The sequence below is a fragment of the Ptychodera flava genome, chromosome 18, assembly GCF_041260155.1.
Source record: "Ptychodera flava strain L36383 chromosome 18, AS_Pfla_20210202, whole genome shotgun sequence".
In the NCBI taxonomy this organism is placed as follows: Eukaryota; Metazoa; Hemichordata; class Enteropneusta; family Ptychoderidae; genus Ptychodera; species Ptychodera flava.
The window spans coordinates 12070385-12096578 of NC_091945.1; the positions used below are offsets into that span (position 1 = coordinate 12070385).

A 26194-nucleotide genomic window follows, 5' to 3' on the forward strand; every position below is an offset into this window, starting at 1 on the left:
TGGCCGTTTTGAATTTCCAATTTTGGTAAATATTTAGCAATTTTTTTTCTCTAGTACCCATCATGTTTATTCTCTCTGTGGCAAGAGAATGGTTGAAATATTCCTTGAGGAAAGTTTGAGCTGACATCTTTCACTTTTGAGGCGCATACTAGAATGTGCCTCAAAAGTGAAAGACTTCAACTTTTGTTCAAACTTTCCTCAAGGAATATTTCAACAATTCTCTTCCAAATCAAGAACAAAAATCAGGGGTCACCATGCAAATTTTGGTACTAGAGAAACAAATTATCCACGATCTACTGATATTTAAAATTCAAAATGGCCTCTTTCCTGTTTAAACTCTGTTGAACAAAATAAAATTTTCAACTTTCGAAAAACTAAGCCGGTGAAAAGTTTTCTTACACCAAGAGCTTTAAAATGAACCCTCGCAAGTGGTAGATCAGAAAAGAATCGTAAAAGTTTGAGAGTCTGAATATCTGTCCCGAGGCATTTTCTACCGTAATGCCAATAGTCAATATGTGACCACTCTACTATGTGCAGATTGTATGAAACTGATAAAAATGTGGTAGCTTCTGAATTTCACCTTCAGAAACCCAAGTTCATGACTTTTTCCCTTGTTATTGTGTCAATTCTAGGTAGTCCGAAAGAAACAAGGTATGCAAAATGTGTGTGCTGATTAGTTTCTTGACTCCCTAGCTGAGTGATACTGATGCTACTCCAGTTTCAAACTAGAAAATTCAGCAGACCTTTGAATAGCCAACTTCTTTGAAAAGCCCGCCAACTTTTATTTGATTTCTGTGCTACCTGCACATTGAATTGTTAAATATTCACAATAGGTATTAAAATAAGATGTTTTAAAAAAGTCACTAAAGGGTCATGTTATTATAAATACTTTGCAATTTGAAATATTTGTACAGCCATATAGATTTGAGAGACTTCAGTGAATTTTACATTTCTGTTGTTAATACCCATGGAAAATAAAGTTTTCAATGTGATGCTTATGTCATAGTCGTGGGCATCTTATAGGCTGAAAAATAAATTTGTATGTGTGGAGATCGAGAGAGTGTCTCACAGTGGAATCTGTCAGTTTTTGCATATTAGCGGATATTATCATCAATAAAAAATAATTTGTACACATGCTTATATCCAGAACTCCCAGTGTATCAATGTGAATAATTTAAAAATTGTAAATAGAAAAGTTGCATGGGAAATTTCCCTGAAATTCTGGACGACTCTGTGGTAGAGAAGAATCAGTGAAAACGCATAAAAATCTGAAGCATGAGTAAAACCTTATTGTGACGTTGTAGCTGTTAGCGTCCTCGTTGATGAGCTCGTAAACAGACGGCACACAATCAGGCCCGCTCAGGTGTGTGGTTTTTGATACATTATGCAGATAAAAATGCTAATTGCTTTATAGAGTGGCAGAAGGCCACGGAGCTCAGAAAAGTATCGAGGTTATCATGGACGAGGCAGAAATCTTTCAAAGATTAATTCAAAGTGAAAATGAATGCAAATGGTGCCAGAGGAAACCCAGAAGTCTGGATGTTGTTGTTTGTATCGTAGTTAATGTTATATTAGTACACACTCTGCCTACAATTAGACAGAGCAGTGTACGTTTGGAGAGAGTTGCATTGGGTCAATAATGATAGCGCCCTTAGATTGTTTCTTATGACATCTACATTACGTTTGAAACAACAACAATAACACGATAGATATGTTCGTTGAATTTTATTGGTCAACAACAACAACAACACGACTAATATAAACATAAACAACAATACAAACAACCACCAGATTTTTGGGTTCCCTGTGCTGGTGCCAGTCTGCAGAAAAGCTTCTGAGTAAAGTAATTTCCCTGAAGCGTCCACAGAGGGCGATATAACCTTAATTTCATGAAAGCAAACTGTACGAGTTCCGTCTTCAAATATTATCAATGTTTGTGGTTCAAGTGTGATGTCGACAAATGCAAAAATTAAGGCACAATGATCTATGGAACAGATTTTCGTAAATCGTTTTTTGTTTCTCTTGTGGTAAAGGGTTTCTGTGGACTCGTGTTAAAAGTTGCAAATTTCACTAGAATCAAAATAACTTATTGTTCCATAGGTATGCAGGAGCCGGGGCCATTTTGAATTTCACATGCCATATACCACTTTAAGTAATTTATTTCTCTAATGCAAATATCTGCAGGGTTATCCCTTTATATGTATATCAGTGACATCATGGACAATGTGATGACGTCAGTTGCCAGCCGCGGGCTACGGTTGGCGCGTCAGAAGACAAGATAGGTCCATTATTCAGTTTGTTGCGTGAGAGCTGGTGCGAAGAAACTCATTTCCTCAACCCTTATTGAGGGCGTTGCAGGTACTAGTATTTCCAGTGTTTTACAAGGGTCCTGGTGCATGTACTTTTAACATACACGTGTTTCGATCCATCGTTGAGAATTGAATCAATACGGATTATGATGAAGGTATGGGTATAGTGGACATAACAAAATCGCATTCTTTTTGTCATTTGAGAAGCCTACTGTAATAGTCATTATCGTGAAACCTTACGAAAGAGATTGGTTGACTTACCATACCTCGAATCTCACACACAGAATATAGTTGTTTGGCTCTCTACTAGGATGATGTTTTATTTACAATGAATGTTTTCAAGATTACCTCATCAAATAAGTGCCTTTGATAAAGGAGACATTAGTTTACGAAGTGAATTGTAAACCATTTACATAAATGGCATACCTGTCATTGAACGCTACAAGGTGTTAACAAACAATTTAAGTATAAATTAATAGAGGCAGACTTGATTTGCTGCCTATTGTAGGTATTTTCTTAGTTCCAAATTGCCTTTATTAATCATTGCTGCAGCAATGCAATTACATTATGCATTTTTCTGTGGTTATAAATTCATTGTTGACGGCAATAAAAGAATCAAAATTCAGATCAGGTGTTGATACGTACGTATTTGTGTTAAGCCTGGACCATGTTGTCACTTACGTTGACTGGATTCCAATTGTCAATCCGAGTGTTTGCCATTGCTCGATTATTAAAAAATCTTTTGTTGAAAGCACGATTGGAACTAATTTGGGATAATTGGATGATGAAGTAATGTCTTTAAAATCTACAAATGTAAGCTCATCTGCTTTTCTTTTTACGTTACGCACTTGGTTTTATGAGTAATTTGTAATATTGAGACATTCAGTTATAGGGCACCTGACAATTTTAAGAAATTTGAATAATATGAAAATCTAATTATCCCAAATTAGTTCCAATCGTGTTTGAATAAAATAATACCAAACATCTTGCGATCAAAACCATATCACCGTAACAGAAATATGTCAGCGCCTGTGGCAGACAGAACAGCGAAACCGATGAGTTAACGGTTTAATACTAGAAAAAAAAGTTGCAAACAGATGAATATTAAAAAAAAACCCGAATCACCATTGTGGCGTTTACGAAGACACATACCTCCAGCTTGCTCGTCAGGTCAGCAGAAAAGTGAATATTACTGCAGCAACATATAAAAAAACTGAGGGTGATTGTAAAATATAGGTGCTCTTATCTGAAAGAGGTGGAGTGGGGTATCGGTCTCTTTGTGCATCGCAATTCTCTCAAGTTTCTCATTTTGTTGTGCCACTGTTTTAAAATTTAATTAACCATTTACGGTTCATCAGAATGATTAACACTATGGATATCACAGCCACTACTACCACCATCGTCGTCGTCGTCATCATCATCATCATCATCATCATCATCATCATCATCATCATCATCTAGAAATGTCTAGGTGTTTCTGTCAGCTTTTTCTTTGTTTGACCGATTACCTGTCGGCATGTCCGTCTTTCTTGATATGTATATCTACTCAATGAATGTTTCAATATGACATAAGTCAACTTTCCTAAATCAGAAGTGCCCATCATTTTTATCAGCCTACAGTCACGCATAAATCTAAGCTAGATTGTCCTTCCTCTACATCGTTCATTGAGAAATATAACAAAAATTTTATTCAGCTTCGTGCGTTATCCAACAAGAACTTCCGTCAATGTATGTATAAATACAAAATTTCTGTTTCTTTTGCCAAGTTTGAAATACAGTTGTTATGGGATGTCTCAGAACTGATATACAAACGCTTCAGCCCCACAGTGGACCTTATTCGTGTTTATCATCAATAAAATGCCAAGATTATTACATTGGTTGGACATTATGATGTAATTACTGGTATCAAACAAGCAACGGTAACTCGGTGGGTGTTACATTTCAAAAAATCAGAAACAGGCAAAATTGAACATTGCTTTTGCAAGAAAATGCATTTAAAGTTCTCCTCAACAATTAGCATCAAAGTCACTTATGTAGTTCTCAAAATAAGGCATAAAATTTAGCACCTCTACGAATGTCTGTAAAGACAATTCGCGCCTTGAAATTCACAAATTACAACTGTGCACCTGGGGGGAGAGAGAGAGAGAGAGAGAGAGAGAGAGAGAGAGAGAGAGAGAGAGAGAGAGAGAGAGAGAGAGAGAGAGAGAGAGTGTGTGTGTGTGTGTGTGTGTGTGTGCGTTGTGTTGTGTGTGTGTGTGTGTGTGTGTGTGTGGTCATACCGCTCTCACTTTCCTCCTCTCGTAAAGTACATATTTTTTTCGGCTTTTGTGCTTCTTATAAAATTATGGCACACATAAAAACCTACTTTGTCGGTCGTTGAAAGTGAACTTGCTCAATACACTTGGTAACCTGCTCAATTATTAACCTTTTTACAGAGACAGTGTTGCGATTCTGTTTTCACTAAAAATTTAGATCGTGAGCAATGCTTGTTGCAATAAAGTTTGTGTGCGATGTGTGATAGCGAGTGTGTAAATGCGAGTGTTGCACGCACTCTACAGCGGTGTTGAATAATGGTCGCAGTCAGAAAAATTGAATAACTTAGCTCGGTTATTGAACCACTTTTTTGAGAGAGTCGGGATATGGCCGAGTGGTTCTGTCTGTTGCTTCTCCGCCAGGTGACTGGCTGCCATATGTTGTGAGTTCGAACCCAATTGAAAAACCCGTATTGTTTAGCGTTGAAGTTTTTTCAGATATTCCCATATGATGTACATTTCATGGACTCTGACGGGATGTTTAATCGTAAGCTCGCTGAGCTTCGCGTACGATCGAGGGGAGTATGCGTTGAAGACATTTCTGTCCATGATAGGATTAATGCCAAGCTTCTTCAAGCAGATGCCGACGTATATGTCCTCTATTGGCAAATAATCAACATAAAAAGAAATATTGTACAATCTCCTGGCAACGTCTGTCGACATGACGTAGCCGGGACCGTCCGGATACGGAGGGTAGTTTTTCTCTGGGTATAACTCTTTTGGTAGGTACCATTTGCTGCTGGGCTTCCGATCGACAGAGCCTTGAACTTTGATCAGTCCGCTGACGAAGTTCTTTCTGCGTCCTCCGAGAAGATACCGGGCGACGTTTTTCAAATTGACGTAACTGTTGTCGTCCGCCTTCATGACGAAGGTTGTCTGAGGACAGAACTCGATGATCCATTTGAAGATCATAAGTGTCTTTATGGTCAGATTTCTGTAGCTGTCCACAAAGTCTCCAATGATGACGTCATTGTACTGGTGGGTTTCCAAGGCGACTGATTTTTCAAGGTCAGTGTCATTACTCCGGGCCAATAGGAACACCGTCAGGACCCTGTAACCGCTGATAGTTGAGTCTGACGCCCAGGTCTCTCTGATTGCTTGCCTGAGGAGCGCATTTCCAACGGCTGACGTGACTACAACCATGAGAAGAATCTCGTTTTCACGGAAATCGCGGCATTTCTGTGAACAATTCACGAAATATTTGTATGGAAACTGCCGCTTTTCAGTCGTGTTGGCCAACATGGGTGCCGACACCGCAGCTGCTCTCTTTTCAAAAACGCTGCTTTTATTCTGCAACGCGTCCCTTACGGTGACAAACTCGGCGTAATTATTGTCAATATCCAATAAGGTCAGTTGTCTCTGATTTAGTGTCGTCTTCTTGCTAACCACTTCCGAGAAAAGGACAAGAAACAGTGAAGAAATACAAAGTAAAAGAAACAATTTGAAGCCTCTTACGAGCCGAGCCGGCAACATTGTCTTCTAGAACCCAACCAACGTAGTGCAACAACCATCCATCGTCAATTTCTCCCTTGGACTACGAAATTATGACGTCTAAAAATTCTGGCAACAGAAAATTGATCAATAGAAATATGTTTGGCAAATTTACCAGACAGATTAGTATTTGTTGCTCCGATAAGAAGTCTTTTGTCAGCTAGGTGCAACATATGGGGCTGGCGATCAATCAATCTATTGCTACGCTACGATGCAACTGTAAAACAACACCACATGGGCGGACATGCATTATTGTGAGGGCATGAAATCTGTCGCCGCCAATCCATCCATATCCTAACGGTTTGACGTGTGAGGACAGATTGATTAGATTCGGACGGATTGGTGACTCACTTGAAATCGCGGTGACAGGTTAGTTATACTGCGTTTGTGCTGATGTAATTGTTTCTCTTTCTCTATTGTATGCAATGGTGATACCTTTGTCGCGTGTTCGTCAACAGGCGTTGTATATTTCCTTGCGTGGCTCTCCTGTGGTGTCGCTGGGTGAACTTCGGGTCGAGTAAAAAAATATCGCGAAAGGAACCATTCTTGGCAAGTTGCGATGTGTGACACGATTGGTACGTCGGACAAAATTATCGCAATTAATCCTTTCGCGTGATTCAATGCGTTCTGAAATCTTCCCTAACTGTTGACTCGATTATGCGTCTTTTCCTGAAAAGATACAAATAGATGTCTTTTTTTTGAAATGTTGTTTTAAGAAAAATTTTGACAAAATGCAACACCTGCATACTCGGCCGCAAAAATCAATCGAACGTTAAGTTGATTGAGGAACTGTTGTTGAAATAATTCCGTTTGTCTGATCCAGATAATTCCGGCATGGTGATGTCTAGTCAACTGACAGGCGTATTATACCAACAAGCACAGAATCATTCATTTGTGCACGACCGGACGCGATTTTCGCCGAAGTTAAAAACCCACCTCGCAATATGTCGCACATCACACACTGATATCTCATTTCTTGGTCGACGGGCACGCCACATGCAGATTCCGCCACATCTGAGGGAGCGAGGGTCATGGTTTCGATGTTCCTCTGCAAGTCGACGCAATCAAATTAACAAATGCACACCGAAGATTTCCTTCCCACTTCAGTACACAATCAAAGGAGAGATGAAAAGTACATATTTGGGGTTCATCGGGTCTTCTTTATATTCTGGCAGGCCACTGTTAGCAATTTTCGTGCATAGGCTTAAACAGACGACACTTCTTCAGAACGACGAAAGCATTTTCACAAAAGTACTCAGTACGCTTATACTGCTATAGATACATGACAACATCGGACACTGCCACTGTGCTACAGTGACGCGTGTCAAACTGTTGTGATATTTGTGTAGTCTTTTTTATGGAACTCTGGATATACGATGAGGACAAAAGCATTTGGCGTCCTTTCGTAATACCGTTTTCAAAAGTCGAATAACTCCCTTTTCAAAACATTCATTTCCACGACTCAATACACTTACTTCTATAGTCCATGTCACAAACATGCAAAATATATCTTCCAACATGTTACCGGGTTTCCGTAACCTATGATTGGCGTATACATGATGACTATATGGTGTCTGCTCCTCCACGCTATCCAGTTAGTTATTTCATCTCACCAATATCACTGTGTTGGTTCAATGCCATTAAAAAACTCTTGCAACGCTGAAAGCGACAGTAGTTACGCCTTTGGTCAATCAGATTAATCCAAAATTGATGTCATAATGACATAAAGTAAATCTACACCATCTGTTTTCTCTGTACGATCCAATGTTCAAAGAAATAAAAGAGACCAAATATCGTCCACCTCAATCTGTTCAGCGATCGAAAGTATCAAATGTTATGCTAATTTGTTCTACGGCTTATAGAGGTTGCTAAGAGGCTCCCGAGTTGAGGCATAGTGTTTGCGTGATCTGCCGCGACATATGCGCCGGGCTTACCAATGGTGCTCAGTACGCAGTGATTTCGACATGGTAAAGTTCACCTCAGCGAAAAAGACAAAAAAATGGAAATTGGTTCCGTCGTTTTATAAGCTAACGTTCATATTTCTATGTGATGAGAATGTAGCTTTATTGGCAAACCACATCGCGATCATATCGACAAACAGACAGATAGACCGACAGACAGATAGCGATTTATGAGAGCGTATTACTTTTATTAACATAAAATGTTAAATGATTATCAAAAAAGGAGTTACGTCATGAGTTAGGGAAGAGTGACATGTTTTACTATTTTGTAACCAACACAGCACCATAAAAAGGTTACAAAGCAAATTACAACAGTATGTAAATTTTAAAGCAGAAATGATACCTTCGAGAAAAAATTAGTGACAAGCTTAAGTGTAATAAAGAAGCTGTACTTTCCTTGTGATAATTCTATACTAATTAATATGACAAAGAATGAATGGCATCGATGTCTTCTGCCCTTGATTTAGTCTGCCCTTCAATTCCACAGACCACACCTACGTCATCTTACAAATTTGTTCCTACTCCACGCGACACAACCCCTGCCCGTACCGCTAATTTGGGAACATTTCAACGTTATCCATACCGTCATTTCTATTGCAGACCATTACATATACCGAGAGCAGGCTAGGGAATCCTTAATCTTCAAATTAATGACCACAATAAAACGCTCTCACAATCTCTCGCAAAAGATTTTGGCATAAATAACATCAAAGTGTGACAGGTTCAGACTTTTAATACACTATACCTGGAACAATAAATCACAAAATCCTATTGTTCTTAAGATTTTTATGACACAACTATATCACCCATAAAATTATAAATTGTCTTAGCGTTCTGTTCGAACCATAAAATCAGTTATCAGTAAGTTAAATACTTCATGTGCAATTTGAAATTACCTTTAAACGACTCACTAACTTACAGAACAGATACAAACTCAACATTCCACTTAAAAGTGAACGAATGTTGAAATATCTTACATTTAAATATTTATAACCTAATCTGATTCTTTTATAAAACATGATCTAAGCTACTTGAGCAAAACTTAATGCATCTTAATTAGCTTCACCATTAATCAAAGTACATGTATGTAGGATCGTATTTGTCTTCAATGCCAACAACTATTACTTAGAAAAATATATGAATTAACAAAATTTGAATGGACATAGGCGTGGTGAAATTATCGGGAAAAATTAAGCTAAAATACATTTCTGTGAAACTGAGGCACGCATGACTGCTGCGCATTCTGAACCACGGTGTGAAGAAATCATAGAAAATACACATACTTATAAAGGAAAAAGACAACTGGTCATGCTATGCCTTGCAAATTATTTATCAGACGACATTCATTAATTTCTCCATTTATTTTCGATGTTTTATAGTGTCTGATGTTTTATAGCAAAAATCTGTAACACTTTTAGATCTTATCTTTGTATTATGTAAACACTTATGTGTCATCGCAACACGTTTGCGATTGTAGATTTATTGTGACGAGTGAATTTATTTTATTGTTAATTTCAAATACGATTTGTCGTCACATGGCATGAATCTCTCTTGATATTTTGCATGGCGTAACCATGGCAAAACTAGCCACGCTGTGACAGTTACAAATAGCATTTTTCAATTCGAGGCTTGCGTTAAACGACGAATGCTGCACCGGGAATAAAATATATATCGAAAAATTTGGTAAAAATGAAAATATAAAAAAAAAATGAAATCTGTCTTTTTAGTATTCGTGCTCTGTTATGAATTAATGTAACGGATTGAAAGTTAAATGCCGTAAACATCCGTAAAATCAAGAAAGTTATTTCTCCGGTATAAAGATATGTGTTATTATGAGATACAAAAGTGAAAAAGTGTTCAAAGCAGTATCAAAATTTTCTCGTTATGAAGTCATATACAACGTTTTCCGAAACACTACAAATACATAACACTAAGTGTGAAAAGTTTTTTGAAAACGATATTATACATCAATACCTAGGTGATTAGACTAACTTTAAATGTACATGAAGGATAATCCTTATTTCATGGTGACAGGCTGAAAATTTGGATTTATCCTCTTACGAGCCCGTGGGCACGTATGAAAAATGCCACGTCTTTTGACAGGTTGTCTGTCAAGAGAGCATGCCCCCTGAAATCAGGGAAACCTAGGTTGAGTTTTCCTCGACCTTCTCGGTAAGTCCCCTTACGGTAGTACGGGTCTCGAAAGTGACTTAAACTTGTGTTTTCCTGATGAAACATTCAACCATACTCTTACCAAAATCAAGAATAAAAATCAGGGGTCTCAAGGTACTTAGGGACCGTGTGCTAAAGAAACAAATTATATGGCATTTACCTATATTTCAAATTTAAAATGTCCGCCATCCCTGTGTTAACTCTATGGGAAAATAAAATTTTCCATTTTCGGAAAACTAAGAGGGGAAATGTATTTCTTACTTCAAGGGCTTTAAAATGAATCCCCCACACGTGATAGACCAGAAAATGAATTGTACAAATTTGAGAGTCGAATGTCTGTACCGGAGGCGCATTCTACCCGAAGGAGGGGGAGTGGGGGTCTAAATAATTCTAACACGTAGTACCATTCATTGATTTAAGGTACCGAGTTAACAGAAGTATATAGGTTTCACGGTATATTTATGATTAGTGGTCGACCATTGAATCCGTGGAATAGGTGGGCCAACAAGTTAAAAAATGCAGAAAAGAGTTACTAAAACATTTGCATCCAGGTAGCTCGGTAGCTTTTTTGACATTAAAATCGCCTAAAGATATGGATATTTCTTTTCGGTGGAAACGGGGGAGGGAAGGGGGGATATAAATGTCATGCAAACGAAGTGAAAAATATTGTCAAAGTTTTGAACGCAAAATTCGATATTCTGACCACTTCCGATATCTTATGGTCCGTCCCGTACGAAACTGTTTTTAAAAAATATGCACGATAAATACATTCATAGTTACTGGAGTTAACTTGGTGAGAACGGTAGTGCCCAGTGTTCGATTCATTATATTGGTTACCGAGATAGCTATGTTTTAGTCTCTTTCTGACTTAATCTAAAGTTATTTCTAGCCAGAAGATGGTGCACGTTGTGATAATCTTACAGTATTTACAAGTTTAGAATTTTCACGGCTTTTATTTTAAAATTCTATACCTTACGCCTATCTGATTTTTTTTGTCTGCTGCAACGTCTGTTGCAATCGAAACATTTGACCCTTATCGTTTTACGCTGAATCAAGATTCGCCATATCGATTTGATGTTTAACTCTAAAATGTCAATGTCCTTCGGAACAAAGTTACTTTAATCTGAACACTAGCAGCTAGACAGAGTATTTTCAAAACAGTTGGAAGTCACATTATTGGCAGTTTTGTTTTCATATGAAATGTCCAAAGAATGACGCCATTGAACTTCAACGCATCACATATGGCGTATTTTGTTGTAGACGGTATCTTTGCTTTCACATCATTGCCACATGCGTCTTTTAGAATGAACTTGAACTGTTATAGATGTCGCAGATACTGCTTAATCGAAATGTTGCACGTAATTAGTCGAGTACTGCGTGTATGTTGTATTTCCATCGTTGTAGGTGTACGTTGTGGTTTGTGAGTAAGGCTGTCCCCCGCCAGTGCCGGCCGCAGCGGCAGCACATTCAGCGCAGCCTGTTCCGTCGGCCCCTCCGTGACCGGACATGGTGTGCATGTAGCTCTCTCCGACGGTGCCGGGTGCGTAAGTGCGACCAAGAGTACCGGTTCCGTGACTCCGGCTGAGAGTTCCTCCTCCCTGACCGCGGCTCAGCGTTCCGCCTCCGTGACCAACCGATCCGCCTCCTGCACTGCGGGTCAGTGTGCCCCCTCCGGGACTGCGGGTTAGAGTGCCACCTCCCTGGCCCGGGCTCATGCCACCGCCACCATAGCTACTGCTAACCGTGTTGTAGGAGTAGCTCTCCCCAACTGATCCACCGCCGCCGCCTCCTCCTCCTCCGCCATAGTTATGAGTAACAGTCGTGCTGCTGTACCCATCACCAACGCTGCCGCCCCCGTAGCCGCGACCAACTGTACCACCTCCGTAACTTCCATCGACCATAATACCACCACCGCCGCCGCCGCCGCCACCGCCGCCGCCTCCTCCTCCATAACTGCGGCCGACTGTACCCCCTCCGCCGTAACCGCCGCCATAACCATCGGCCATGGTACTACTGCTGTAAGCGTAGCTACGGCTGACGGTTCCGCCACCACCACCACCACCACCTCCTCCGTACCCACCACTACCTCCATACCCGCCAGCTCCTCCATACCCAGCACTACCACCACCAGCACTACTTAAACCAATTTTACCACTACCGCCACCACCAGCACCCCCAACGAACCCATCTCCCCCTGCCCCAGATGCGAATAACGACCCCGTGTATGTTGGATTCTTAAATGTTGATGTTGCATGCTTGTAAATCGGATTTTCTTCCTGAAATTGAAGCAGTGGAAGGGATAATTAGTTCTAACATCGAATATATTTCATGGTGTCAAAAACAATGCACCACGTCACTCATCACATAGCAGTATTTCTTTAACTTCTCGAATGTAGTCTGAATTTTGCTAGAATAGATCAAACTTTATTTAATATTTTCTATCTTTTTTGACTAGCTTATTTATTCTGTTATCAATTTATTTCTGTGTTCAAATATGAGTGTTTTCTGCTGTTAGTGACTGTTAAAATAAAGGTACACAATCAACAAGTTGTAATGTTTTGGTGTTTAAGGTAGTACGCTCATCGAAAGACTTAAACTTTTGCTCAAACTTTCCTGAATGGAACTTTCAAGAATTCTCTTACCAAATCAACAATAAAAATCAGTTCATAGTTATAGCCACGATACCTTTGTTAATTTTATAGGGAAAGGTAAATTTTTTTTTTCTAAAACCTAAAAGGACAAAAATGTTTCTCACTCCAAGAGCTTTAAAATGAGCCTCACAAGTGGCAGATCAGAAAAGAATTGTAAATTTAGAGTCCGAATATCTGTCCCCGAGCGGCATTCTACATTAATGAGTATGGTAAAATTGCATATCAGAAATTTGAAAAATCGCCCGTGTATAGATATTAACGGAGTTGGGCATTCAATGTGTGATCAGTCTGATCAGATCTCCTGACCAAGCTCGATTAAGCATACTAGGCACGTACAGCTTTTAGCGAGTAAAAGCGTAACCAGGGCTCAAGAAAGTGTTCTGAACAAGAAATTTCTGATCTATTCTCATGATGTCCATGTACTTCAACGTCCTTCGTGGAATTCTCGTGAAATGCCGTCAAATCAACAGGGGAAAAGTTAAAAGCCCTTTACTAACTCCGGACTATTTCCACCAAAAGGCAAGAGCTTACTGCGCATGCGTTTAAATACTCACCGCATCCCACTTGGCTTCCATCTTCTCCTGTTCAAACTTGGCAAATTCTCGGCTGTCGTGAATCGTAGTCAGTATCTTCCAGATCAGGAGCAGAGCCAACCCGATGAATAAAATGCCCAATATGACACCGAGAACGATGAACAACGGATTTACAGCCACTGGACACACTGAAATATCAAACGATAAAAAGTGGACGCGTCAAAATTTTGTCATTTATGATATTTTCTTGTTAATGTTAATTTTAATTCTATTTTCTAACTTTCACGTTCTTTTATCGAGAGTCACAATCAAGATTCAATAGAACCTAAATTGTTCTAAAATTAACCACACGTTGGCGCCGAATTAGCCACAAAGGCACTGGGAAGATTTCAATTTTTTTGAACTTACAGTACTTCACAATCTGTTATGCGTCAATTAATAGGAGGACACAGTTGTACGCGTGCTTCGCACTGTTACTCTGCGGATAAGACACCAAAGATGGCCTACCTTTGTCTTCGTCTACATAAAGGACGTGAGAACCGTTCTCCAGTTGCCAGTGAATGAATTCGAATATACAGTCATCGTCGTCCTGGTAACGACATACCTCGATATTTTCTGCAAAAGGACAATTCAGAACATATACCTAAGTCAATGTCAATGTTGATTACGTAAGATGCACTGGAGGATTAGTTATTTCAATTGTTGTCTTTTACTTCACCAAAGTTATTTTCAAAACAATGTTAAATGATATTTCAGCGGTCAGTCTAGGCAGATAATAATGTGAGAAGTGAATGGTACACTTCGCGGTTCATGTCGTAAATCTATATCGACATTGTAATCAGTGATGGACGTTCGAACACAGCTTGTGAATGTTATTACAAGAGAACACTATGCCTATAGAATGAAGATTTCGAGTATTTTATTGACAGTATGCTCTTAAGTGTTCTCACGCGGCAATAAAAGATCCCACTTTAAAGAAACGTCTCCGAGTCCATTTTGTTTTCTCGATTAACACTTTTTTTTTTTTTTCAAAATTTTTATTTGGATAGAACAACAACAATCAAATACATTAAATACAAAGGACAATTACACATTTCAACATTTCCAGTACAAAATATTTAGGAAGCATCATTTTGTTACATAAGGTATTAGGGATGACCATTTACCAATATGTACAGCAATTTTATCGTTCGCTGTTGCAATCTTTCTTTCTATTTCGTGTACATTTTTAAGCTGTATAATAAAACTTGTGATGTCTAAAGACAGGTTATTTAACTTACATCTGTATATCTAGATACGCACTTGCAAAGCAATGAAATTGACAATAATTTTTTTCTTTAGGATCACCAAAAATCATGCACAGTTTAGAAGATGGTTGCTTTAGTTTAAGCGGTCTCCCAAAAATAAAAGTAAATCTCTCCAGAGGGCAATAGTACATTTACAAGAATAAAATAAATGTTCAAGAGACTCTATTTCATCATCACACAAAGTACAATATGGAGTTGTGAACTTCTGTGGATTAAACTTATTCAACTGTTGATTTGTATACAGAATATTGTGGAGTAACTTAAATTGGAAAGCTCTAGACTTACTATCAATCGCTAATTTATATATAAGCTCATACATTTTTTTCCACTTTAAGTCAAGCATGTTTGTAGCTTTTTCTAAAGTTGCCTGACTTTTTGGTACATCAACAATTACATCAATAATGTTTTTCTTCAAACACTTTTTTGTCAAGGATTCCAAAATGAAAGTATTGTTATTTACAGAAATACAGACTTCATTAGAAGATTGAGAAACATTTCGATTTTTGAGATCATCAGGAATTGAAAGTGTCAAACCCAACCACTTTAATTTATGATTTAAATTCAGACCTCTCCGATGGAGTTCCATCCACGGCACTCGCATATAACCTGTAAACAGGTCTGAAATATAATTTATACCAACTACCGAGAGGTCTTTGTAATAAACAGAATGACCTCCTATCAGAATGTTTCTGTTATTCCATATTATCTGATCGGCATTGTCTGAAGTGTGATTGACTTCTGACCAAATATCCAGACATTCTTTCACAAAACTGGACAATCTAACTGGTAAAAGATTAGTACAGAAATTACACTTAAATAAAAGATTTCCTCCGATTTTTCTAGATTTTTAAAGACAAAATGTTTCCAAGGGTGTTTAAACTCCACATTTAGCAAGCGTTTAATCAATAAAATTCTATGTACTTTTTTCATCACTGATAAATCAGGCATTTTAGTAGGCCTCCCTGGCCACCTCCCCTACCATTATATTCCTCCCAACTCTATCATGCCCATTCCAAAGGAAATTGTAAATTATTCTATGAACTCTATTTATAGCTTCACTGGGAAAGATTCCATGTGAAAGGACATACATCAGTTTAGAAATTGCTAAAGACTTAATCACCTGAATCTTCCCAATGATAGTCAAATTCCTTCCTTTCCAGATATTTAAGGTACTCTTCAGGTTCGCAATGGGAGTTTCTACATTCTGATGCTGTGCTAATTTTTCATCATTTGAAAAATGAATCCCAACAATCTTGATAGTGGAGGTGGGCCATTTGACCCCAAACGCCCTATCCGTTCTATGTCTCCATTTTCCAAGCCAAACAGCTTCAGTCTTATCAATATTAACTTTAAACCAGAAACCCTATGAAAACTTTTAGGATGACAAAAAGAATATGTACCGAAGTTTCATCACTGAGAAAACATGTCATGTCATCAGCAAATGCAGATTCTTTTATCTCCAAGCTTGCAATTTTGATACCTATAATTTGCTGGTTTTCTCTAATTGAATGTAAAAGTGTTTCCAAAACAAGAATAAATAACAATGGTGAAAGTGGGTCGCCTTCTCGATTAACACTTACCCCTTTCAATTTCTTCGACCATAATGACGGGATAAGGACATTCGTCGCACTCTTCTCTGGTCAAATTCCCGGACTCGTATGCTTTGCACTGCACGCAAGCTTTGCTGTTTTTACATCTGTTCACCTCGCAGACTCCTTCCTTAGCCTAGAACGCCATCCAAAGAAGTTTCCAGGGATGAAAAATTAAAAAAAACAACAGCAAAATAAGCATGTCGTCAACTTTCAAAGCTTGGAAAAAGGAATTGTGAAGTTTTACACACCTGATCATATGAAAGTCATTCTGTTTTCTTATGATGAATGGTCTTGTGACTACCCAGTTTACACCAGAACTGAGCAGAAAGTTGGGTTTGAGGGCGCTCTACGCCATCCGTCCCGTCATTCAGCATACATATTACATGAAACATTTTTCCCTATTTGCGAGCTTACAAGACTAAAATATGTCTAAATTATGAGTACAGAAAGGGAAGAAAACCAAGAATTCCCCACACTGCAAAAATTGATGCAAATCACGTGATCACTGACCTTTTCGATCGGGCAGTCTTCGCAGGTCGGTCCAAAGTACAATGATATCGAGGAGTTGCATTTGCAGAGACCGCAATCACAATATCCGACACCATTACATTCCTCCTGTGAGAAGATCGTAGAAATTTTAAATCGGCTATCTACCGGATGAATTTACATTTGGGAGAAGGGGGAAGAAAGAAAGATATGATATAAAAACGATGAGAAGAATCGACATGGTCGCTTGTAATCCTTTTTGCTCGTTGGCCAAATCATGGACACGTGACTGGAGAATGCAGTAAAAATTTGCAAATGGCATGTCAAGAAATTTGAATACTGCTCACATCTTGTGTTTCTATATATGTAGAAATTTGACTGAGTGATCCCACAAAGTATTCACACTTTTTATCATTTGATATGGATAAGAGTATATTCGCGGTACTGTACGCGCATCATTACTTACCCCGGTTGACGCGATGCAGGCTATATTGGTCGCCGGGCAGTCACAAGCCGCCCCTATCCAACCGTCTCGACATCGACATACGCTCTTGTGGAGAATCTCGTCGCATATACATTCACCACGGCTAGGACCTTTCGAAAGGACCAACGTACACGGAATTAATGAATTCGTTACCTTTGAGCACGGTTACTCAACCCTAGGGGTAGAGTTACCGTGCTTTGAGACACATATCCAAGTAAAAATGTACTCACTAGAAATCAAGTCGGTCTTTTTTGTGTGTGTACGTATACGAAAGACGTGTCGGGAAGACACAACAATTGATCGTAAGTTGGCCTGAAATTCCAAGGATGAGTTTATGCGTTGTAGCAAAAATTGGGGAATTTTAATTGACATAAATTACCTCCACAGACTAAGCCACCAGATCTGTCACAGGATGTGTCGTCACATTCACAGAATGGTCCGGAGAATATCTGATCTCTCGGCTGAAAGGCAAGTAACGTAGATTGATGGTAGGACAATTGGAAGAAAAGAGTGAAAAGATGCAGTTACATCCATCCATCCATGCATACATGTATGCGTAGGCACATACATACATACATACATACATACATACATACATACATACATACATTCGCACCATACCTGTACCTACTACGCCCGTGTGTAAGTATATACCAGAATTAAAGTTTCTTGAAAGATAAAATATGTATTCATCCTTTCATTTGTTCTGAAAAAAATTCAAGAGGGTAAACTCAAGTAAAGAGACCTATCCCCCGACAAAAAATTTTAATCTGACTCACCCCGGGTCCACAGACACATTCCCCGCATAAACATCTGCCGCGTCCTGAACACACAAGGCCTTGGGTTCCCGTCGTGTTGCCCCTTGTAGAAAAGAATAACGAGCGATGACCAAGCAATTCGTATGAAATGTTCAATACATTTCTTTGTGTTTTGAAAACTTCAATATAGACATGTAGTTGATATGAGTGTATTCGTGTGTGTATGTGTGTGTGTATGTGTGTGTGTGCGTGTGTGTGTGTGTGCGCGCGCGCACGCATGTGTAAGTACATGTGTTTGTGTGAGAGTGAGAAAGTACATTAATCACCCGGCTGTCAAGATACCGTTGTTGGTGGGACATGAATACAGTATTTCCATCAAACTTACAGTATGCAGACAGACAAATCTTCTGGGCCGTCATCATCTCTGCTGCATTGACAGTTACTACCGTATCTGAAGTCGTTGCAGATACACGCACTGCAGGACAAGGTGCCGTTTCCATGGTGACAAGCCTCAGCTTCGGCTATCTACAGGCAAACAAGATACGTCAGATGAGAAACAAAATATTTTTATCGATCAGTCACATGGTTACCCAAGTGTTCCATTAAAAACGTGTCAACTTCGTCATGAAAAAATATCAAAACAATGCACACAAGTCGCTGAAACTTTCTCATACTCTGACAGACTCTTGTTGTTTTGCTTAAAGTTTGCTACTGAAGTGGCATCCTAAACAATTAACCTATCAGATAAAAGACATGGCGTATTTTTTCTGGGTATCCTAAACAATTAACCTATCAGATAAAAGACATGGCGTATTTTTTCTGGGTGACGTGAATTCCACATAGTAATCGTAATACAAAGTGACAAAAATTTGATCTTGGTGTATTTGAAAGCAGAACACTTCAGTTAGAAGTAAATTGCGGCTCAAGTCACGTGACTTTGGCTTTTGGTCGTATATTCGTCTTGTTTCTACCACATTTTCTTGCTTTACTCCACGTTGAAACACTGAGCATAGAGTGTGCATATGGATGTGACGTGCACTGTAAGTACTCTTAGAATCTAAACAGATCGTCAATATCAAGTTACGGATATACAAACTGTGTTGACACACCAAATACTGGTTATTTCTCTATTATGTATGGGGAGGACAAAGAACCTGCCGTTGATCATAGAAAACACATATTTAAAACATTTCCAGAGATGCATTAATCATGATTGGAACTTCAAAAGTATTAATAAAGATAAAGATCAGATGATAACCCTGAGTTTACACAATGATGCAGAGCACGGTCGTCGGAACTGCGCATGTGCGATTTTCTTGTTCACAAACAATGTATTTCATGCAATATAGATGCATCATGTCAACATAGCTGCAACATCTAAATTTTATGATGTACATTATGACAAACATGTTATAACTTTCATCAATCGCCATCGTACCTTGGATACAGTATTTACATCAGTCATAGGGGTCCCTTAGCGACCTTTGAGCGCAGTTCCGACGACTGCCTCCCTTTAAACAATGAATGCTTATAACAGTTTTGATGACGTAACGCACACGTGACAAGTTACGGGACATGCACAGCAATAACACAAATTGTGGTGAGAGGACGGCAAGCTTGGGAATCGATTACCGGATAGAGGGAGACTGAGATTGGTGTGGAATGGAAAGTTATATTACCATATATGGGAATGAAAAATACGTGGATCTTAAACCGGGAATTTATATTCTACGTCTTACCTGCTGTGGTAGAAGTGTTTATTCTACCATTGCTCTAAGACTGTTAGGAAAGAACTATGCATTTTAGAACTTTGTCAAGGTGTACAAATTTATCAATCGAGGTAAAAAACATTGTGTAAGCCAGAAAAAACCCTGAAGTGTATTAATTTCAATTCTGTTGAGATTTTTAATTGATGAGATTATTTTTAGACTCAGTCTCAAACGCCAGCAAAGGACTGTCCTTCTGTTATGTTGTTACTAATATTAACGATAGAGAGTGCTGTGAATATCAGCTTATACTGGCTTTATTGTCTGTACGTATGACTTCATTCGTCCTTCAGTCATACAAAAATGAATCGTCTTTAAAAGTTGTCAAGTTTTGTGACTTTCCCCTTCCGGTAAAGATTTCCTTTTATGCCAATCAACGGAAGCCCCAGTAGCTGCATAGATTTTCTTAAGAGACCTATCATTTATCCCATATTTCCCGCGCCTTTATGATTTGACAACGAGCTTTAGCATTCTATCGAAAAAATATCGTTTTAATCTCTGCAAAAGTGATAAACATCCTTCTCAAAGAGAAACATTTATTCCACGATTTTTGTCGAAACCCGATTCTTTTGGAAAAAGTGACTATTCCGGGGCTTATGTACATCAGCAGAGTTATTCCACGAAGAAAATTTACAGCAGAGATGACTTTGAAAGCACTAACGGGTAAAATTTATCATACATATTGTAGGAAATAATGATGCATCTACTGGAGACTTCAATCATTGAGGCTGGCTTGTGAATCGCGGATTAATGTAAGCATCATGAAAGCAGTAGAAGTTGAAGACAAACACAGCGAATTGATACAGGAGCAATGACATTCGGGAGAGACATTACTGAAAATAATACATGACGCTTTTCTAACAGCTAATGGACGGCGTAGAGACCCGAAAGTCAATCTAAGGGAAAGGAAAGCGACACGAAACCGATAACGCTTTTTGTTGGCTTTGTGCGTTGAAGATGCAAGCTGTGAAACAAATACATCATAGCTTTGGGATCTTAATAGAATTCCTAGTTATAGCTAGTATGGACATGTAGAGACTGTAACAAAGATTTGCTTTCCGTCAGAATATCATAGCAAAGAATTTAGAACACACACTACGCCGTTGAGACATAAGCCATAGCGATTGGGGGATGGGGGAGGGGGAATAAGTCACGTGACTTACCGCCTTGGCCTCACAATCGCAGTCGCAGTCCACTTCAGCGATCACTTCTACCGATTCGTCGAAACCGATCGGCCTTATGTGGAATCTGCAAATGTAACAGTTTCAGTGCTAACACAAGCTCCATGGACACATACAGGGTTTCGCATTAATCAATCGTAACCTAAGGAGTCTTCCGGGCTCATGATAGTCTAAGACAATTAAGCTTGGGAAGCCCTTAAATTCTCAAACATTTGTCTGCGCTAATCTTAAAAGCCCTTCCGGCAATCCCCAGGGACTGCCTTTGCCAACACAGACTTTAAACTTGACATTCAAAATGACCACCTTTGGTGTGTTAACTCCATGCGGAAAAAAGTAATTTTCGATTTTCGAAAAAATCAGCCAATGAAAACTTGATTTACCCAATGAGCATTCACGCTGAAATCAACTCCTACAAGTGGTAGCTAAAACGTATCGTTAAAGTTTGACAGTCTGAATATCTGTCGCCGAGGTGCATTCTTCATTAAATACTAAAAAAGGTCCATTAAAGAAAATAATGAATTTGTCTGTTGCTCACGTTTGTGTCTTGTCTAGGCACTCTGTCGCTGTGATGCGGACTTGAAAACTGACAGTGTCGCCCACGTCCAGGCCGGTGCATTCATTGGATCCGAAATTGGTGACGTTTTTCTTGCATGTAGAGTCGTAACTCAGTTTGATGCCCCGCGGGGCATCGTCCACCAGGGTCACCCTCGAAGTGATTTTCTGTCGATCAATCAATCAATCAATTGATCAATCACCAAGCAACCAAGCAATAATTGTTTGAGTCGTCACTTGAAACACGTAGAAATTTGGCTTTAAAGACATGTAGTGTACGATCGAGGCAAATAAATATTCTATATTGACAGTGACTCATCGGATTCACATTCTCAAAAGTACTCAATTTTACACTTCATTACACTTCATATGAATCATTACTAATACAATATCGCATCAGATAAAGGGCGCAGCTCGTAGTTTACCCATGATGCAACAGTATCAAACACTTTCTCGAAAACGTTGTAACAACGATATCGGAATTAACTCTTTTTACTTACCTTGTAGTTTTCTTTGACAAGCTCCACTATGTTCGACGAGTCGGTGGCTAAAATCCCAGCTGTTGAGCCTGCGATATGACTGGTTAATTCCTAATAAAGTAAAGCGCAATTGATGAGAGAAACTGACAATAGAGATTCGTTGAAACTCCATGCATGGGTTTTTTCAAAGAACTTGGTGACACCATAGACAGTGTACGCGAGATCGCCTCGCTGCTAATATCTACGGTCGCACCAACATATTTAGTACACCGTATGATCCTGTTTCTTGTCCAATGAAAATTGACAGTGATAATTAATTAGCTCAGTCTTGAAATCAACGTAAACGAAGATGATGGCGGTCTATGCCACCCAGAACTGTACTGATTTTTTTTGCGCATGTGAGAGAATGTGAGAGAAAGAAAAATGGATGAGAAGTGTAAAATAAGTATGTTTAGTGTACGTATTCGTTTAGTTTGTTTCCTTTTGACCTTATGAGCGGCCACTGAACAATCTGCTACCTGAAGCCGAAACAGACTTGCTAGGGAGCAACTCATAGATCCGTTTGGGGAGACGAACTTAACATGCCACGAACCAAACATGTGCACTGTCTACATTTAACAGCAAAACAGTAGTCTGTTTATGTTCTTAACTCAACTACTAAAGAAGAGTTGACCAAAGTGTTTTGTAGATGGGGGAGACACGGCGAGCTACACGGATGGTTATGTATATGAGTTCGTAAACATAGCATACCTTGTAAATATGAACTTCGGTTTGAGTGACAGCAAAAACTGGAATAACATTATGTTCTACCATTTTCTTGTTGAGTTGGCTGATCGATGGATAATCCTGTCAGGGAGAAAGGGAAAACTGATTTTTGTCTGTCTGCTGATGATTTTCGTGACATTTTTTATATCATTTAAGAAGGTAAAACTTTCTATGATTTCTTTTAAACAGTGACCCAGGGCAAGAATGGTGAATAAACGCTGTTGCACAACTAAAAGCGCTGGTCAACTTCGTATTCTCATTCGTTTCAGAATTTTGTCGTTTGTCTACAATACTTTTATGGTGCATGTGGCTATCATCGAGTAGAGAGCGGAAAAAAGTAAGCAATGAAACATAATATTAGTACTTTAACATTTGGTAAATATTTTGGTTGCGAAATTGGTTATTTCTGTCCCACCACCCCCGGGAATGTGAAATTTAACGTGCGGTGTTTTAGACATAGGTACATTATTTAACACCTGTAGCTGTCCCAAAGTATACTTTATGGATGAAAAAATCTTTTGGGGATTGTATACTTGTCTTGATCATGTAAGTAAACATTGTTTTCACATTAAAATAGAAATTATGCGGATGAATTGGGAACACAAAAAATGTCCCTATTTCCATTCTACCATGTACTAGTACGTAATATGAATGAGCAGTACACAAGATAACATTGAATGTAATTTCACAAAATCGTGTGAAATAACTAATGAATATACTACGACAATTACAGCGCTTACACTGGCACTGTTATATAATGAGACTCAACATTCCAACCGGTTTTAATATATGCAAACGGCAAATACTTTAGCCGCAAATCCCACAAATAAGTTAAATCTTTAAACTTGTCGTTAGGTCGCTTACCAAGAAAGCTGATTTCGTGTATTCACCAGTCTCCGAATCAAGGTAACATTCGCCATCGTTTGGTCTCACGATACCTGCAAGCTAATGTATATCAATTTAAAGACGTTGAGTCACATCGTATACGTGTCACTGTTCAGGTACAATAATAAACCAGAAAGTGGCTATCGCCTTACAGTTGTGGATTAAGCGAAGGCAAAAGAAACAGAAAGTGAAAAAACACCGTCTTTTCATTATCCTTTTCCCCGCGCACAATGACAAGTTAGCCTGTTAAGTTTCGTCATCATCCAAACATGACCTTGCACCTTGAATTTTCGTTTGGTGACATTTTTGATTCTGCTGACAGTCAATCAAGTGTTTGCCTGCTGTACTGCACGCTCGAGCTACAGGGACGAATCGTGCATAAAGTACATCCAAAGTACCCTTTTCTTGGCTAACACGTGTCATAATAAGTTGTAATCACTTTAAGTTATATCATCAGTAATTGGTTAAAATAAAGAGTATTTCATTCCTCAACTACATTGTAAGCAATGCTGCATTTCCCCTGAGTACATGTACTACTAACTTGTCGTGTATATTTTCGACAAGTTTGTCTATATCAAGTGAAGCGGACCAACATAATCGATAAATGTCTCCATATAAGGAAGACAATTCATTGAGAACTTGCATAACGCATGGGGGTTTAGAACGAAGGACAAATTTATGTAAATTGTAAAATGTAAATTACTGGTTGTCTCAGTGACGCGTTAAAAGCTGCTGTCAGGAATTTACCAAGTATACAATTAACTATACAAAAGTACAACTTCTCAGAAATTAAAAATATTTTACCTTCCCGTCCCCGGCATAATGGAAATTAGCATCCGTGGTGTAGATGATTAAGTGTCTGGCTCCATCACGCCAACCAATCTTGTCCTATCATTGCAAAATATTAAATTGTGATTGTACAATATGCAGAAAATGCTTATTTTCGGTAATAATGATTATTTTCTGTATTAACTTTTGCATGTTTTCGGTAATAACTTTGATCCTTCTTCTTGTAAACATGTGAGTTTGTCAGAATCCGAAATGCGTTTCTTTGTTCTGTAAAATGTTTTGCATTTTTTACGTCGATATATTACCAAATAATGTGTTTACTTTAATACGTGTGTATGAGAATGATAATTAATAATTAACGTCAGAAACAAATCTCCACGTTTCATCTGTCGTATCATGATCAATCGCACGATGGTTGAACATGCGCCAGCACGTGGCAGCAAGTAATGCATTTTATTTATTTCGTCTTTCCCGTCACATGACATGAGTATATTCTTCTTACCTTACATACAGTGGCTTGCATCAAAGCGTCCATGCCGCCTTCAGGATGGTCCAAATTTCCCGACGTTCTCTGCTGGTGAATCTTGGCCTGAAGATTTGTAATAGAAAAAATATGAGCGGGAGCATGGGGAGCGAGACGAGAGCTTAAGTTACACTCGAGTATATTTCACTTTTTAACCAACATACACTTCGGTGTTTTGACATCTGGTAATTGCAATGCGACATTATAAGTTCACTTTTGCAAAATGTACCTGGCAGAGAAACCTATGAGATTCAGTGTCAAGTACAGGTCAATGTCAAGCATTATTAATGATAAGGATTTGTAATTCGCTCATGCGGCACTGCGTAATTTCTTTATCAGTGTATCAACACCAATGATTTTACCTACCCGGAAAAGCTAATGCCAAGTTTCCGGTTTTGTATAATGTCTGTAGATATCAGGCCCATTCTTATTTGTTTTGATCAAGCCCGAATATGACTTTATTTTGACAAGAAAACTACGCGGCCAGGCATATTATTGTGTTGACAAGAAGAATACTGGTTATTTCAACCATTTTGGAGCTCAAGGGTAGGCAATGCAACGTCACGTAATGGAAATGGAATTAATGAACAGAAAACTGTCAAAAGATAGTTACTTCATCCAAAGTGACAGAAATATAAAAATGACGCCTTCGTTGCAAACACTCTAAGAAGCCATCTGTAAGCTGTATTCTAATCGCATGAACAGATCTGAGACATGCGAGTGCTTGTCGTCACACATTACACAGATAGCAAATAACCATTGACACGTAACTATTTTCTCGCCCACAAGGTTAGCAACGTTCCCATCTGATCTTTATTTTTAGACATTTAAGAATTTTTTAATAAGTTAAACGCAAATTGATGACTTGAAAAAAGTCAAGTATTTGGAGGGTTCAACAATTGTAATTAACAATCTGTGATGAAATGGGGAAGCATCGTGTAGCTCTGAGATTTTTAGAACACTCACCGTAAACCTGGAACTGTCGTTGTGGAGTGGCAGCGAATTTCGAAATCCAAATGGCGCAATGCAATCATCACAAGGTTCCTTGAGCCTGTAAGCATGGTAAAGACAAATAATTGTAACTATATATTATGTTTGACACGCTCGTAGCTTTCACGGAAAGGGCAGCTCCAACATAGATCAACTTGATTTTGTTAGTAATGGCGAAGAGGGACGAGGGCGAGTCAATTATTCTGTC

The 26194-nt window shown here is 38.7% G+C and overlaps 2 protein-coding genes across 2 annotated transcripts in view; both read right to left on the bottom strand.

Annotated features, from left to right (window-relative positions):
* Positions 1-3813: 3813 nt before the first annotated feature.
* On the bottom strand, positions 3814-7711 carry LOC139116862 (beta-1,3-galactosyltransferase 1-like). Its single transcript, XM_070679594.1, has one exon. It carries the CDS (start codon positions 6092-6094, stop codon positions 5039-5041), a length of 1056 nt encoding a protein of 351 aa, XP_070535695.1. The 5' UTR covers positions 6095-7711; the 3' UTR covers positions 3814-5038.
* A 529-nt stretch (positions 7712-8240) lies between these two features.
* LOC139116861 (integrin beta-1-like) overlaps positions 8241-26194 on the bottom strand; it is a 24244-nt gene continuing 6290 nt past the window's right edge. Inside the window, exons 8-24 of the mRNA XM_070679593.1 lie at positions 25963-26047; positions 24976-25062; positions 24489-24572; positions 23664-23744; positions 22785-22880; positions 22056-22145; positions 21539-21723; positions 20986-21070; positions 18442-18581; positions 18078-18159; positions 17678-17759; positions 17281-17408; positions 16839-16943; positions 16317-16461; positions 13937-14044; positions 13451-13617; positions 8241-12521 (exon numbers count right to left, since the gene is read on the bottom strand). Of these exons, the coding sequence (XP_070535694.1) occupies positions 11586-12521; positions 13451-13617; positions 13937-14044; positions 16317-16461; positions 16839-16943; positions 17281-17408; positions 17678-17759; positions 18078-18159; positions 18442-18581; positions 20986-21070; positions 21539-21723; positions 22056-22145; positions 22785-22880; positions 23664-23744; positions 24489-24572; positions 24976-25062; positions 25963-26047 (2686 nt within the window). The 3' untranslated portion in view covers positions 8241-11585. The remainder of the gene's footprint in view (positions 12522-13450; positions 13618-13936; positions 14045-16316; positions 16462-16838; positions 16944-17280; positions 17409-17677; positions 17760-18077; positions 18160-18441; positions 18582-20985; positions 21071-21538; positions 21724-22055; positions 22146-22784; positions 22881-23663; positions 23745-24488; positions 24573-24975; positions 25063-25962; positions 26048-26194) is intronic.